Source organism: Chanodichthys erythropterus, chromosome 3 (genome assembly GCF_024489055.1).
Source record: "Chanodichthys erythropterus isolate Z2021 chromosome 3, ASM2448905v1, whole genome shotgun sequence".
NCBI lineage: Eukaryota > Metazoa > Chordata > Actinopteri > Cypriniformes > Xenocyprididae > Chanodichthys > Chanodichthys erythropterus.
In genome coordinates this window covers 34,641,063-34,657,303 of record NC_090223.1, presented here as the reverse complement: position 1 = coordinate 34,657,303, position 16,241 = coordinate 34,641,063, and the positions used below count along the sequence as shown (strand labels likewise).

Sequence of the window (16,241 nt, the reverse complement as noted above, 5' to 3'; positions counted from 1 at the left end):
ACAAACGCGACGTACTACATTTTTGTCAACATGCAAGTCATCCACTCATATGAATGCCAGTTTTCATTCACATCCAGCCTATTAAAAAACACAAATGAGATTAATTATTATTTTTTATTTTTTTCAAATTAATTTAGCTTTTCTGGCTTTTTATTATTATAATTATTATTACACTACTGTTCGAAAGTTTGGGGTCTGTAAGCTTTTTTTCTTTTTAAGAAATTAAGACTTTTATTCATATACTGGTATAATGTTACAAAAAATCTGTTTCAAATAAATGCTGTTCTTTTCAACTTTTTTTGTTCATCAAAAATTCTGTAAAAATGTTTCCACCAAAATATTAAGCAGCACAGCTGTTTTAAACATTGTTAATAATAAGAAATGTTTTTTGAGCAACAAATCATCATATCAGAATGATTTCTGAAGGATCATGTGACACTGAAGACTGGAGTAATGATGCTGAAAATTCAGCTTTATTATCACAGGAATAAATTACATTTTAAAATATCTTAAAATAGATACAATTATATTAATTTATAGTAATATTCCTATTGCTATAGATGCAGCCTTGGTGAGCATAAGAGAAACATTTGACCAGACTCCAAACTTTTGAACGGTAGTGTAAATAGAATAACACAGAAAATATTAATATCTTAATTGTTTCTCCCATTAAATATAATAGAGAGAAAGTGGAGACTTTCCTGAAATCAGGAAAAAGAAGAGCCTAGTACAGATCCTACATCTCAAATTGTGCTCAGATTTGATACAATGATACCAAAATCTTCCATCAAGCATCTCACAAATCAGTATGAACTCACAAATTTCTCATCAAATACTTCCCAGTCATAAGCATTGGACAATGTAGTTCTGTAATCTTACTGTACAATTGTTTTGTTTGTTTGTATCCATATTTCTGAAACAGCTGAAACATAACTAATAAATCCACTGAGGCTCTTAAGCAATGAAACAACAACCTCAGAAAGAGCAATTTTTTTTTTCCTTTACAATTTAACTTTGATGTTAATATTGTTGTCATTTGCTATTATGCATTATCTTTATTATATAGTGTTGCAATGGAACTAGTAAATTTTAGCTATCGTTTATTATGTCTTTTGTCTGACTCGTGTATTTATTATCTCTGATAGATTCGTTTTCCCACTAAATGTATCTCTGAAATGTCCCTCTGAGTTCATACAACCACATCAGCTGCTGTCTGTGGTGTGCGTAATAAAATCTTAACAATCTATTTTAAACTTACTCGAGTGGTTTGTGCTTTAATGCCTCTTGTGTAAGAGTCGATGTCAACGTGAAGCACGTTTAAACCCTCTCTCGCTCTCACAATACGTAACGAAATCCCCTCATGCTCACAGTGTCAAAAGTTTCTCGCACAATGATGAGACAAAGAGATTTAATCCGCTCGAAGGAGAGAGCATAGGATGGGAGAGAGCAGCAGATGGCCAGAAAGACGTCAATCCTCTTCGTTCTTCCAGGACAACAGTGAGACAGAAGACAGATGATTACAAGAGACACTGACGTTATTCTGTGCACATCACAGAGATGGAATGGGAAAGCTTAAGAGAGTTGTATTAGGATGAAAGGGCAAAATGGCAATTGGGGAAAAGAATGTGATTCTTTAAGGACATCGGCCATCACTTGCTGGTGCCCAGCTGTCCAATTGCTCCTCATTATTTACAGCCTTTAATCATTTACAGGAATCTAACAATTATTGACAGACTCGGCAAGCACGTTTGTGTTATCTTTTCTTCAGATAAGACAAGCACACTTGATCTTTTTCATTAAAAAGATTAATTGATCATAACTTGATGCCACACTGCCCTCTCTAGCAAACGGGACGGTAGTGTCCTCGTGTCCCGTCATCTCCAAGGTGAGAATGTACAGATGAGCATGAAACGCTTTTTATGGCCTCTTATCTATTCTGTTTAAACTGCCATCTCCACCTCTACTCCCATTTCCTCTCAATACTGGGGAATTAACTGAAACCCTTTATATTGAATAAACAGAGATTCGTCTCTGATGTGCAAACATATAGAAGTTCGGGGGTCCCCTGTTCTCTGAGATCAATGGCATGACTGGCATAGCCTTGTGAGATTTACCATCAGTTTATCCTCGTTCATTTCCTGAAAACAAGTTTGTTATCGTTTTTCCTTTTCGTACTTGAGTGACTCATGGATTCTCTGTCGCTCTCTCATAACTACTATATAAATACAAGTTTACAGGGACATGTCTTATGTGGAAAGCATCATATCTGGAGGGCTTGGGGATATCACTGCTCAGTTCTTTGCACAAACTTTGTAGTTTTTAGATTTGATTTAATATTTAAGTCAAGCTTAAGATTTATTATTAAAGTTATTTAATCTTGAGGATATTTTTTTTTTTTACCTTTGGATATCATCAAATTTCAAACTATCAATTTCGATTGATGCCCACCTGGTCAATCATGCTTTTTGCCTGTTTTTTCATCTTTTTTGCTCTGTTTCCAACGCTTCATTGGTGTATGTATGTTCCTGCACAGGACGTGCTTGTGCCGTTCAGCACACAAGTCAGGGAACGCCTGCTCTACACAGGTAATCCTTTAACCTGATTGAAATGTGCTTATTGTTGTGTTTTCACTTTTTTTAACATCGTAGTTCTGTAATGGCAATTGGGTTTCTGTTGCTTTTTTAGCTGCAATGTTTAGATGTTGCTATCTGCTTAACGTGGGTAACTGTGACATGTGCTACTTTCTTCTGTCAACATGACAGTCTATCCTTTTTAGTTGGTGTGTGGTGATGTTATTATAAAACTTAATGCGTTTTATTGTGTATCGTGTACCCCAAGTGTACTGTAAGGCATTAACTGTGTTTTTTTTTTCATTTTAGAGAACAAATTTCAAGGGATGTTCCTTGAAATGAATCCTGATGGATCCGTCAGAGGGTCTCCGGTAAAGAGACAAAACTGTAAGCAACCGCTGCAAACATGAGTTAAAGAGCACAGTTTATTGTAACCTGTAATCATTAAGTAACAGTCAAGATACTTCTCCGCATGTCCTTCAAGGAAAAATGCCTTATCAGAAGAGATAGTGAGTTCATGATATCTCTGATAGTGATTATGCAAATAATAACACGTTTGTTGTCATTTTGATGTTATGAAAATATTTCTTGGGGGCAGTGGCTGTTAATATTTGAGGTCCAAAGGTAATGCGTGTGAATTATGGTACTGACAGAGGTGTGGTGTTGTTTGCTGCGCTGCAGGTGTGCTGGAACTGCGTTCAGTGAAAGCGGGAGAGACGGTCATCAAAAGTGTGGCTACATCTCTTTACCTCTGTGTGGATGATGAAGACAACTTGAAAGGACAGGTCTGAACATTATATCTCATCATTGCAAATGTGAAACATCCAGTAGAGTATGTACAGTACAGTCCAAAAGTTTGGAACCACTAAGATTTTTAATGTTTTTAAAAGAAGTTTCGTCTGCTCACCAAGGCTACATGTATTTAATTAAAAATACAGTAAAAAACAGTAATATTGTGAAATATTATTACAATTTAAAATAACTGTGTACTATTTAAATATATTTGACAAAGTAATTTATTCCTGTGATGCAAAGCTAAATCTTCAGCATCATTACTCCAGTCTTCAGTGTCACATGATCCTTCAGAAATCATTCTAATATGCTGATCTGCTGCTCAAGAAACATTTATGATTATTTTCAGTGTTGAAAACAGTTGTGTACTTTTTTTTCAGGATTCCTTGATGAATAGAAAGTTCAAAAGAACAGCATTTATCTGAAATACAAAGCTTCTGTAGCATTATACACTACCGATCAAAAGTTTGGGGTCAGTAAGAATTTTTTTTTTTTTTTTTTTTTAAAGAAATTAAAGAAATGAATACTTTTATTCAGCAAGGATGCATTAAATCAATCAAAAGTGGCAGTAAAGACATTTATAATGTTACAAAAGATTAGATTTCAGATAAACACTGTTCTTTTGAACTTTCTATTCATCAAATAATCCTGAAAAAAATATTGTACACAAATATTTTGTACAATTGTACACATTAAATGTTTCTTGAGCAGCAGATCAGCATATTAGAATGATTTCTGAAGGATCATGTGACACTGAAGACTGGAGTAATGATGCTGAAAATTCAGCTTTGCCATCACAGGAATAAATTACTTTGTGAAATATATTTAAATAGAAAACAGTTATTTTAAATTTTAATAATATTTCACAATATTACTGTTTTTTACTGTATTTTAATTAAATAAATGTAGCCTTGGTGAGCAGACGAAACTTCTTTTAAAAACATTAAAAATCTTAGTGGTTCCAAACTTTTGTACTGTATGTCGATAAAAAAAAAAAAAATCAAACTCAAAATTGGCATTAGTTAAAAAGACACCACATGATAGTTTAGCTTGTTAAAGAGCAGTGTAAACACATTTTCTTTAGAAATTTAAAGGCACTTTATAATATGCATTATTATGTACAAATAGTGAAGGTAATGAGTAATGACTTTTGCAAGTAAAGGGTAATGAGTTAATTCAGCAAGGATGCATTAAATTGATCAAAAGTGACAGTAAATACATTTATAATTTTACTAAAGATTATATTTTAGATAAATGCTGTTGTTTTGGCCTTTTTTATTCATCAAAGAATCCTGAAAAATATATATTATGGTTTGCACAAAGATATTAAGCAGTTTCAACATTGATAATAATCTGAAATGTTTCTTGAGCAGTAAATCATCATATCAGAATGATTTCTGAATGATCATGTGACACTGAACACTGGAGTAATGATGCTGAAAATTCAGCTTCGCAATGACAGGAATAAATTATACTTTAAATATATTAGAAAAGAAGACGGTTATTTTAAATAATCTAATAATCCACAATATTACTGTTTTAACTATGTTTTTGAAAAAACAAAAACAATCTTAGTGATAATATAAGAGACTTCTTTCAAAAACATTAAAATCATTTACCGGCCCCTAAACATTTGAACGGTATAATATATTTTTTATGATTTGTCAAACAACATTTAAAATCATTGATATTTACTTTATTTATTAATAATGATTTTATATTTAATAATTAGTTGTATTGACAATTCTGTCTGGTTTTAATCATAATGTAGATTTTATTACATTTTATATAATAAAAAAAAATTATCTTATGTTTCATATTTGTTTATATATATATATATATATATATATATATATATATAATAGAATAGAATAGTAGAATTGCTTTGACATGGTTTGCACTTTTTATAGTGAACATTAAATGAGCTGTTAAAGTATATTAATTTAAGGCACTTTTATCATTTTCCCTGGAGACTTGAACTCATGCTGAGTTTTGTTTTCTCTTTCAGCTGCAATACTCTGAAAAAGACTGCACCTTTCAAGAAATGCTACTGGAAGACGGATATTCTTATTTCCTATCTCCACACAATCAGCTTCCTGTGTCGCTCCTCTCAAAGAAGTCAGGGCAGAAACATGGTGCTCCATTTTCTCAGTTCCTCCCCATAATGAATAGGGTGGCGGGGAGAGAAGAGGACAGCCTGAAACAGGAGGTGAAAGAGCATGTTCAGGATATAAACCTGGACTCTGATGACCCACTTGGAATGAGACATAACTCACACATACAGACACTCTTCAGTCCCAGCATGCATACTAAGAAATGAGGACCAGTGAACGTCAGTTATGGAGGCACACTTTACATTATCACTGGACTGAAATGTTAAAAAATTATTTGTTACTGTATTTTGTTGCCTGACACTGTATTTATTTGAATGTATTTATTTATTTGTTTATTGTGGTCTAAAATGATTTAAATTAATTTATACATCATTATTAACTTAAATATTGTTATATTAAACATTAAACAATTGTTAAATTAAACATTACATTTTAAATAACATGACGGATATCTGCTGGAGCAGATTCCACTTTCAGTTTGTTTGTTCTTTTTTAGTTCAACTGAGTCAGTATGTTTTTTTGTTTGATTAAACTTTTTAATAAATGGTACACAAACATGGCTCAGAGTTACATAATTCATCGAGCGCGCACACACACACACATTAGATATTACATATTTTCTTAAAAAGCTTTTGAATACACAAACACAGACACACACATCTCTCATCCACATCATTTCAACATAGTCATTCAGAACAGCAGTAACATTAAACTGTTCCAGATGAGTGATGCTTAAGACTTTAGCCATCCGTCAGGCACACAAATCCCTGGCACATTCATGGCTGCAACCCGGGTGACAAAATACATGACATTTAAATGACACCGCATGGTGCTTCTTCTTATGAATATGTCCGATATATATATATATATGTATATGTATGTTGAGAATTCCAGTAAGATCTTTAAAGCAAAGGTGCAAACACAGCTTAGTTAATGCTCAGCAATTTTTCCAAACACATCCAAGCATTAAGTCACAACTCTCTGAATAGATAAAAATAGTTTTACAAATAAATACATTCAGTGTAAAGGTTGTGATGTCAAAATAAAGGTTTTGTAACCGGAACGTTAGTAAAACGTTTTATGGAAGTTAATATAAATGTTTTTGTGACTTCTTCATACTTTTCCTCTCCCAGGGTACTGCATTTTGTACCTTCTCAGCCTCTGTGTCAATCATTTTCTGTTTCTTGCATTTATTCCTGCATTCCTTCTTCCTGTCATCCCAATATATTCAGAGAGTCACAGCGAGGCAGTGTCCTCTAAACACGGCACAGGACCACCTCCATCTCTCATTCCCCCTTTTTGATCTCCAGTCTCTCAGACTTGGGTGACCAGCGGGTAAACGCTCCCTACGCTTTGCTCTCCGGCCTGCCCTGCACAAAGCCCAGCCAGGAGAGTTCCATTGAGAGGGGCGCAGATACCCCTGTAGGTTGTGCCTCCTTCGAGAGGAATGCGGTCACCCTGTTCCCCGGGCCCTTCCTTGCCATCTTCTCCTTCTTCACCACCCTCTTCCTCCTCCCAAAGGGAGGTGTTGACATGTGTGTATTCCTGGTTGTCCTCACATTCCATCTCACGGTGATAGAAGTAGCTGAAGTTGGAAACGATAACAGGAACAGGAAGTGAGATGGTGAGCACCCCTGCGATGGCGCACATGGAGCCCACGAGCTTTCCGCCCACCGTCACCGGGTACATGTCGCCGTACCCCACTGTCGTCATTGAGACCACAGCCCACCAGAAGGCTTCTGGGATGCTGGTGAAGGACGTGTCTGGGCTGTCCACCTCGGCAAAGTACACGGCTGAGGAGAACAGGATGACTCCGATGAAGAGGAAGAAGATGAGCAGCGCCAGCTCTCTCAAGCTGGCCTTCAGCGTCTGGCCCAGAATCTGAAGGCCTTTGGAGTGGCGAGACAACTTGAAGATTCTGAAAACTCGAACCAGACGGATGACCCTTATGATCGCCAGGGACATTGACGGCGTCGCTCCTTTAGACTTGGCCAGCTCGGTGCCAAGCGTGACGAAGTAGGGAATGATGGCAAAGAAGTCTATGATGTTCATCACATCCTTGAAGAAGACCGTCTTACTGGGAGAGCAAGCGAAACGCATCACTAGCTCAAACGAAAACCAGCAGATGCACATGGTCTCCACCAGGAAGAATGGGTCATGGAAGGGAGAAGACATTGGGATGTGCGTGGTATTGTTTCCAGCGAGGTGAGGCTGGTATGCATATTGCTGGGGAAAAAAAGACAGGAAAGAAAAAAGAGAAATTAGATGCAGAAATTGGAAACTGAAGGATATGCAATTAATAAATATGAAGCACATTTTGCATATTTTGAGATTATTTACAACCTAATACTTGAAAGAATCCTGTTTAACAATGGAATTCATGGTGAAAATCTACATTACCCATGATTGCCTATGCAAAGAAATCTCTACAATCGATGCATATTTTTCAGTAAACTTCATTATGTTATGATTCCTATCATAGCTGGTTGATTTATTTCATGGTTTTCAGTTCCCAACCCTAATAAGAATATAATAGATTTAAGTTAATTTCTGATACTGCATTTAAGGCCAGACATGCTTTGCCTAACAGGTGCCTGACCACTAAAATTTGGTTGCTCATTGGACCACTAATTCTTGAGTGAACTTGAAGATCCCATTCTGTTGTTAAGGTCATAATATATGACCTATCACTCAAAGGTCAGTCATTTTTGCTCTTTATCACTCTGACTCCATAAAGAAATTACTTAGTCTAACACATACACAAGGGCAAACCACATCAGTATGTGAGTAATAGGTAACCAGAGTAGTGGTAATTTCAAATTTGTTTCCATAAAGATGTATTATCTTACTTAAATGACCAGTGGTGTAACACAAAGCTAAGCATGTGTGTTTGCATGGAAAACAGATTTTAAAAGAGTAAGACAGGAGATTAGATGGTATGACATGTGAGATGTGAGTGTGTATCTGCACGTGTGCTGTGTTTGAACTTGTGTCTGGCTAGCTGGCTGTGTGTTCCTTATCGTAGTGCTTATTTTGATTTTGCTAAAGTCATCATAAGATGTTGTGGAAGTGTGTGTTTCCATTCCTATTTCAGCTCTGTTTATTAATACAAGCTCCTGTATCTGTGTTAATGTGCACTGAAGGGTTGTCCTTTACTCTAAAAATAATGCCTTAGATCCCTAAGATGAAACTTGAGAATGTAACCCTCCACAATTTCTCTCTCTCTCTCCAGCCCGCTTTAGTTTACTTGTCGTTAACTGTCTGATCCATGTAGAATTACTGAGCTGCTTTGGCAGCGTGTTGAGGTTGCTGGCTTGTGGGTCGCTGCTGGGAAACTAATTTGATACTCTTTACTAACTTTCCCTCCTTGCTCCCGACACACTCTGCATTGCACCTCACAGATCAGGCACAGGCGCTTTTTCATACTGTCACCTGTCATCTTGTCATTTCTCGTCTCCTTCCCTTTTTTCTGTCTGTGTATGCCAGTTGAATCTCTCCATGGTCGCGTCACTTGACTGTTTTCCAACCCCCCAGAGTCTCTGCTCCCAATCTGTGTATCAGATTTAACGACACTTCTAAAATAATCTCAGCAATAACCCTACCCTCTCTCCTGCTCCAAAACTCTTCATCTGTGCTTTCTTTTCTTTTAATGTGACTTTTCAGCCTCTAAAATTACCCTTTTTATGTGATTTTAAATCTTGATTTGTGTATGATTGTGTATATAGTCAGTGAAAATGCCTCTTAAAAAGTTCAGCATTCAGTGTAACATTGTTTTTTACAATTGATCAAAATTCAGTATGCAGTGGGCATATTATACATGGTACTTGGACAAATTTGCGAAATGCTCTGAAACAAACAATAGCCTAAGTCTTATTTCCCATAATTTAAAGTAGCAAAAAAACAACATGTCAACCTTTAAAAATGTAAACATCTGGGGTTTGCTTACTCAGTCACAAATGCGAGTATGAGAATTTCTTTTTTTTTTTTTTTTGGTCTTAGTCTAATTTTAAGGATTGGTAGATATCGTGCTCAGTTACTAACATAACCTCAGTTCCCTGAGATAACTCGAACAAGTATTGCGTTGCAGATGCTGTTGGAAAACTCCTTTTTCCTCCAGTTACTGAAGCCTGATTGAATCATGCAGTGAACCTGCATGAGCCTACGGTGCTGCAGCCTGCTGAAACGGGCAGGCTACCCACCTATATAAGCAGGCAAATCTCACTGTAGACTTCATAATTTTACAACTGAAGCAGCGAGCACTGAATTGTGCAGCGTGGTAGCACAGCTAGCTATGCAATTCTCATTCCCGTTACCTCAGGGAACCGAGGTTACGTTATTAATCAAGTACACTCCCTATCGATATGGTTCACTCGTATTGTGTCCCAGACGCTATGGGAATGCCATGCTACAATTGCAGAATGACAATCATTTTCTGGCCCTGGCCTTAGGCACTAAGGTTAGGGTATGGTGAAAGCATTCGCCTGGGATTAAGGGGCTTAGACCACAGGGCTGGAGCCCAGAGGGAAGGCGTCCTGAGCGGGTTGAGCTCACATAGAGGTCAAAGCCCAGCTAAACAGAAGGGACCCCTGCTGGTAGAGCAGGGACATCCAAGTTATAAAATCTGGCAAGAGTGGACAGCGAAGATCAGCCGGCCACCACACAAATATCCCAAGTGGAAATTCCACTGGACCACACCTGGAGGAGGCCATGCCTCTGGTGGACTGGGCTCTCACTCCGATGGGGCACTGGAGGTCCACAGACTCATAAGCCACCTTACGCACATGAACATGTCTTGGTTTCAGTACAACTCTACAGTCATTTGGCCCAAACTCAAGGCAAGACGCGCTTGCTGGTCTCCCACTCGCTTGACTGATGCTTGGACCAGCAGGAGGGCAGTCTTTAATAAGAGAGGCCGCAACTTGGCTCGGCTCTAAGGGCAGGCCCCTGAGGGCCCTTAGGACCGTTGACAGGTCCCAAGTTGGAATAGTAAGGGGGTGAGGTGAGTTCAGCCTTTTGGCCCCCTTCAAGAAACGAATCAGTAAGTCATTCCTACCTATAGACTGGCTGGCCACAAGAGCGTGGTTCGTAAACTTTGAGTGTGGAAGGGGTGCGCCCCTTGTCCAGCAGCTCCTGCAGGAAAAATAGCACCATTGAAATGTCACAGAACACTGGGTCTTCATTCAGTACTGCACTCTAGTTGGAGAAGACAGACCACTTAATGGTGTAGAGGTGTCTGGTAGACGGGGCTCTAGACTCTGAGAGTGTTCAATACCCTCACTGGGAGGCCCATAGGCTCCCGTCGAGGGGCCAAACATAGAGGGCCCACAACTAGGGTTGGGGGTGCTAAATCATTCCCTTCACCTAGGAAAGGAGGCCCTTCCTCAGAGGATTTGGCCAGGGAGCTGCTGCCAGCAGCTGCATCATCTCGGGGAGCCATGACTGGTTCTGCCAGAGAGGGGCCACCAAAGGACTGTGTGTCTGTCCTCCCTGATTCATCTGTTGACCTGAGGGAGCAGCATGACTGGGGAAAAGAGTACAGGGGAAGGTTGAGCCACTTGTGAGTCAGTGCATCCTTGGTTCAGTCTGCCCGGCATGTGCAATGCTCTGAGCGAGTGCAGGTTGCATTATACCCATAAGTGGTGGCATCTCACCAATTTGTACAGAGGCCTCGATCTGAGTCCACCTTGGTGATTTATGTAGGACACCACCACCATGTTGTCCGAGCAGACTAGGACATGGTGCTTTTGAGGTGAGGTCTGATAGGAAGGTTTTGAGAGCCAGAAAAACCACCAGCATTTCTAGGCAGTTGATATGCCGCAGCCTCTCCGTGCTTGACCAGGAGCCGGATGTCAGCCTGCCCTCGCACATAGCTCCCCAACCCGTCTTGGAGGCATCGGCCAAGACCACCTTCCTTCTGAAAACCAACCCCTGGTCTGTACTGGCTCAGTACAGATGAGGGTCCTTCCAAGAGGCCAGGGCCAAGAAACAGACATGGTCTACGTTGATAGAGAGGTGTCTGAGACACCAAGCATGGGCTGGTTTCAGCCAATACTGCAGGAGCTGCATGCAAAGCAGGCACAGCAGAATCACTGATGATGCTGTCACCATTAGGCGAATAATTTTCTGAAAGATTCTGAGAGGGAGTGAAACCCTAACTCTGAATGAGGGCACGTGTTGCTGGATCGCGCGTGTTCCAGCGTGAGCCAGGCCTGCATTTGGGCTGAATCGAGAACTGCTCCCAGGAAGGATATTCGCTGGCTGGGAGACAGTGAGCACTTGGCTAGGTTGATCCTGAGACCCAGGCAATCTAAATGACTGAGGAGCAGGGACCTGTAAATATTCAACTCGGCCTCCAAATGTGGTCTAGTGTTCTAGGTAATTCAGAATGCACACACCATTCTGTCTAAGAGGAGATGGCCACATCCATGCACATCGTAAAAGTGCACGGGGCCAGAGACAATCCGAATGGAAGGATGGTAAGCCACCCCCTCAAATGGGAATCTTGTAAAAGCCTGACTTAATGTGGGCTGGCAGAACTGTTTCTACAGGTCCTTTCACTAGTAAATTCATTACTTCGGAATGGAGGATGTGTGTCACTTTGCTCTGTACAGACGTGCAGATAACGCCATGAAGCATGAGGGCCTGCGAGCAAATTGAAGCGAGTAACCACGTTTGATTGTGTTCAGAACCTAACTTGATAATCTGGGGATGGCCTCCCAAGCCTGAGCCTGGGTGGCGAGGGGCTGAAGTACTTCCATTTCCATTTCATGCTGACTTTAAATGATATATTAATAATAATACATTAAGTTTAATTTAATGTATGCTCATTCATCTTTGAATGCTTAGTAAACCCATCTGCTTCATGCTAACTACCATTCTACAATTATTCCTTATTACTATGTGTTTGCTGCAGGTTGTTTATCATGTTTTGTGTAATAATGTGCTATACTTAAATTTCAAATGCTTGATGTTGCAATATATGTATTATAATGTCTGTAAAATCCTCTGTATTGCAAATGATAACAATTTGTATATGTCGTTAGCCACATTCTGGTTAAACATTGTAAGAATGACATGTCTTCCCTCTCCTCTCACCTCTCTCATCTCCTTCTCTATTCTGAAGTCAGGCAGCGTTTCCAAACAGAAGATCAGGATGGAGACCACAATCACCATCACGCTGATGATGGCGATGATGCGGGCGCCACCAGAGGATTCTGGGTGTTCAAAGAGCATCCACAGCTTTCGTGCGACCTCATTGTCTGGCAGGGGCCGAGGCTCCTCCTTGGGGAAGCCCTCATCCTCTTTGAAGCGAGCCATGATATCCTCTCCCAGCTCATAAAACCGCAGTTCATCCATGAAGACATCCAGAGGCACATTGGCAGGCCGCCGTAACCGGCCTCCAGACTGATAGAAGTACAGGATGGCATCAAAGCAGAATCGATTGCGGTCCAGGAAGATCTCATTGCGGAGCGGGTCAAAGTAGCGTAGGCGACGCTGAGGGTCTCCAAGCAGAGAGTCAGGGAACTGGGCCAGGGTTCGAATCTGTGTCTCATAGCGCATGCCTGACACATTAATGGCCAGTCGTTCAGACAGCGCCCAACCTCCTCTCCACATTGAACCAGATCTTCGATTCTCTCTCTTCCTCTCACCCTTCTCTTTGTCACCCTTTTCTGCCTTGTTGCGCTGGTCCTTGAGCTTCTTGTCACTCTCATTGACCTCCTCCTCTACTAGTTTTTTGGCCTCGATTTCACTGTCAGATCCTTCTCCTCCTCCTTTGTCCATCTTTTCTTCTTTCTTTTTTACTCAGTCTGTTATATTGGGTAAAACAAAGAGATCTCATTTCCTGTTAACAGATTATTTTAATGAATTTTAAATATATATAATAGTATAGAAATACATTTTAAAATGTTACATTATTTTGCACTTATTTGCAGTATATCTAAATATATTCAGCATTATATCATTCCATAATTATTGTTTACATCTTGCTTGCTATCATTAAGTTTACTATATTATATTTAAAATATTAAAATCAATAAATTAACACATTTAAATCATTATATTTTCATATTTTAAATGATAGCAAACTGGATGTATAACATTATGGAATTATGGAATGCTGAGAAATATGTAATTCTCATTTAAATTTAATATAAATGTAATTTTAATATTACTTATTTAAAATGAATTACATGTATAACTCTATATTTATTAAAATGCAATAAATTAAAATTGGTAAATTAATAATAATACATATAAATCAATATATTTTCATAAATGTATGACAGCAAAAAAGATGTACACAATAATTATGGAATTATATATTGCAATGCTGAATATATATGTGTAATATATTTAAATAATGAATTTAAATTAAAAAAAAAATTGAAATTGAAAATAAAAATGAAATTACAAACATTTTATGTGTTCTATCCTAACCCTGTGTTGACTCCATTACCACTTTGACCCTCAACACGAGAATAACACTACAGTACATTAACAGAGCTGGTTTATATGAAAACACCTAAACAACACGTGAACTGAAGTATGGAAAGAAGCCTTAAATTAAGGTAAGGGGTGAAAACGTGAAAACAAATGTGTCAGAATGCCCTGAAAGTAAACATCTCCCATAATTCTTAAATTTAGTATAAGAAATACAGAGGTTTGTGGCTCTGAAATGTTTGTAAGAAGAACCTCTGTTTGTCCCTCTACTTACCTTCTGCCACTAGTGACCGTAGATCCAGAATAGTTACCCCACACTATCCGTGTTTCTTCCCTACCTGCACCACACCATAAGCTGTGTATCTACTGTCCCCCCTTCTGCCAGGTGGTCTACCCTGTGAGTCTAACAGGAGGTGTTTTCTCCTGTACCCTGAACCATAAACTCTGTCCTCCCCTCTGTCAATGCAGTAAGGATACTTAAACCTGTTTGTAGGTCACTATCTTCACTCCCTCTCACGCTCACTGCAGCTCTGGGGAATGCTGTCATGCTGAAATTCAATCCAGAGCCCCTCGTCCCCTCATCAGCTCACTGTCCCAAACATCTTCACACGAGCACCACCTTAAAGGGCACCTTTTTACAAGATGTAAAATAAGTCTCTGATGTCCCCAGAGTGTGTATATGAAGTTTAGCTCAAAGATTTTTTTTTTTTATAACATGTTAAAACACCCAGTGTTGGGGGTGAGCAAAAACACGCTGTTTTTGTGTGGTCCCTTTAAATGCAAATGAGCTGCTGCTTCCAGCCTACTTTCAAGAAGAGGGCAGAGCTTTAAGAGCTCATAGATAGTGCATTTAGGCCACACCCATACAGGGGGGTTGGGTCAATCCAAACCTCTCCATTGACTTTGTATTGCATGAAGCAGCCTCCTTTAAAGGTGATAGAGAGGATTTTTTCGTCGACTGAGAATCCAAAGACTGTTACTGAGTTTTTGAAATGAGCGCATGCGTAAGAACAGCCCCCCCTCCTTCACAGCTCAAAAGGAACGCCTCCCAAAACACGTGCACGAGTATTGGAACACGAGTGTTTACCACCGGCATTCGCTGTGTCGTGTTTTTTGGATTCATTATGTCGGACTCACCGCAGGTAACTCATAATCTGCAGTTGTTACTCCTGTCTCCTGACAAAAACATTGCATGCGGCGCCTGTGGAGTGTGGAAAGTTACTGGAGCGCGCAGCCGCGCTCGTCTCTCACAAGGAACGTCAAGGCAGTGATTGACAAGCCAGAGGGCCAATCGTTTATGTGATGATCGCGTCAACGATTGGCTGATGTTTTTAAGGCCCTACCTCGTGCACAGATGATGTATATTAATATTATTCCTTTCAGTGCACCTAATAAATAGTCTTTTATCAGTTAGTAAAGACTGTTTCAAGTAATATTGCAAAAATGTATAAAACAAAACATCCTCTTTAGCACCTTTAATTTCTGACTTATAACAGAAAACCGAACAATGTCTAAAAGCTACCATGTGACAGGGTGTGCAGCAAACAAGCTAAAAAACCCAGAACAAAGTTTTTATAAGCTACCGTATCGTAGAAGTGGATACATGCAATAAGACGTGAAGCACTATCAGGAAGAATGGGTACATATCTCCTCCACTAAGGTTCACATAGGTGCTGAAATAATCCTTTGACATGGGTTTGACAGTTCTGGGTGTTTTTTTAGCTTGTTTGCTGTACATCCTGTCACACAGCAGCTTTTAGACATTGTTCTGTCTTTTGTTAGAAGCAAGAAATGACAAGAAAGGCAACTTCATGCAATACAAAGTCAATGGACCCACACCCTGCTGGGTGCAGAGCCTGGCGTATCTGTGACATTTGTCCCCTTAAAAGTTGGCATTTACGGTTCGGTAGCTTTTAAAACTTTCTTCTGGATTTTTTAGCTTGTTTGCTGTACACCGTGTCACACAGCAGCTTTTAGGCATTGTTCTGTCTTTTGTTAGAAGTAAGAAATGACAAGAAGGCATTTGAGTTCTTGAAATGTGTATCATAATTCTTTCACCACTTTTTCAAAGTTTTTAAAGTCACTTTTTGTCAGTCTTTTGTAGTTCAAAACAGTCATGAAGTGGTACTTACGGAAGAGGATTAGAGCCAAGCAATGATAAAAAAATAAAGCCATCTCGAGAAAAAAACATAAATTATGAGAAAAAAGTCGTTAAATTACAAGAACAAATTTGTTAAATTACGAATTTGTTCAATTTAATTACGAGTTTTTTCTCGTAATTTAATGACTTTATTCTCAACATTCTATCTCGACTTTTTTCTCG

The 16,241-nt window shown here is 39.1% G+C and overlaps 2 protein-coding genes across 2 annotated transcripts; one reads left to right on the top strand and one right to left on the bottom strand.

Moving 5' to 3' along the window:
- The first annotated feature begins 2,306 nt into the window (after positions 1-2,306).
- Positions 2,307-6,020, top strand: fgf21 (fibroblast growth factor 21). Its single transcript, XM_067374278.1, has 4 exons — positions 2,307-2,585; positions 2,880-2,957; positions 3,252-3,355; positions 5,371-6,020. The coding sequence occupies exons 1-4, from the start codon at positions 2,441-2,443 to the stop codon at positions 5,680-5,682; spliced, it is 639 nt and encodes a 212-aa protein (XP_067230379.1). The 5' UTR covers positions 2,307-2,440; the 3' UTR covers positions 5,683-6,020.
- Positions 6,021-6,031: 11 nt separating this feature from the next.
- LOC137011425 (potassium voltage-gated channel subfamily A member 7-like) lies at positions 6,032-14,334 on the bottom strand. The gene is made up of 3 exons (XM_067374265.1): positions 14,193-14,334; positions 12,572-13,284; positions 6,032-7,702 (listed from the first exon to the last, which is right to left on the bottom strand). The coding sequence occupies exons 2-3, from the start codon at positions 13,256-13,258 to the stop codon at positions 6,791-6,793; spliced, it is 1,599 nt and encodes a 532-aa protein (XP_067230366.1). The 5' UTR covers positions 13,259-13,284; positions 14,193-14,334; the 3' UTR covers positions 6,032-6,790.
- Between the last annotated feature and the right edge of the window lie 1,907 nt (positions 14,335-16,241).

Excerpts from the sequence above, each read along its gene's own strand:
- fgf21 (XM_067374278.1), top strand. The coding sequence starts at position 2,441 with ATGCCCACCTGGTCAATCATGCTTTTTGCCTGTTTTTTCATCTTTTTT. Across the intron at positions 2,958-3,251 it reads TCCGGTAAAGAGACAAAACT|GTGTGCTGGAACTGCGTTCA; the intron begins GTAAGCAACCGC and ends GCTGCGCTGCAG. Across the intron at positions 3,356-5,370 it reads AAGACAACTTGAAAGGACAG|CTGCAATACTCTGAAAAAGA; the intron begins GTCTGAACATTA and ends TTTCTCTTTCAG.
- LOC137011425 (XM_067374265.1), bottom strand. The coding sequence starts at position 13,258 with ATGGACAAAGGAGGAGGAGAAGGATCTGACAGTGAAATCGAGGCCAAA. Across the intron at positions 7,703-12,571 it reads TAGAGAAGGAGATGAGAGAG|CAATATGCATACCAGCCTCA; the intron begins GTGAGAGGAGAG and ends TTTTTTCCCCAG.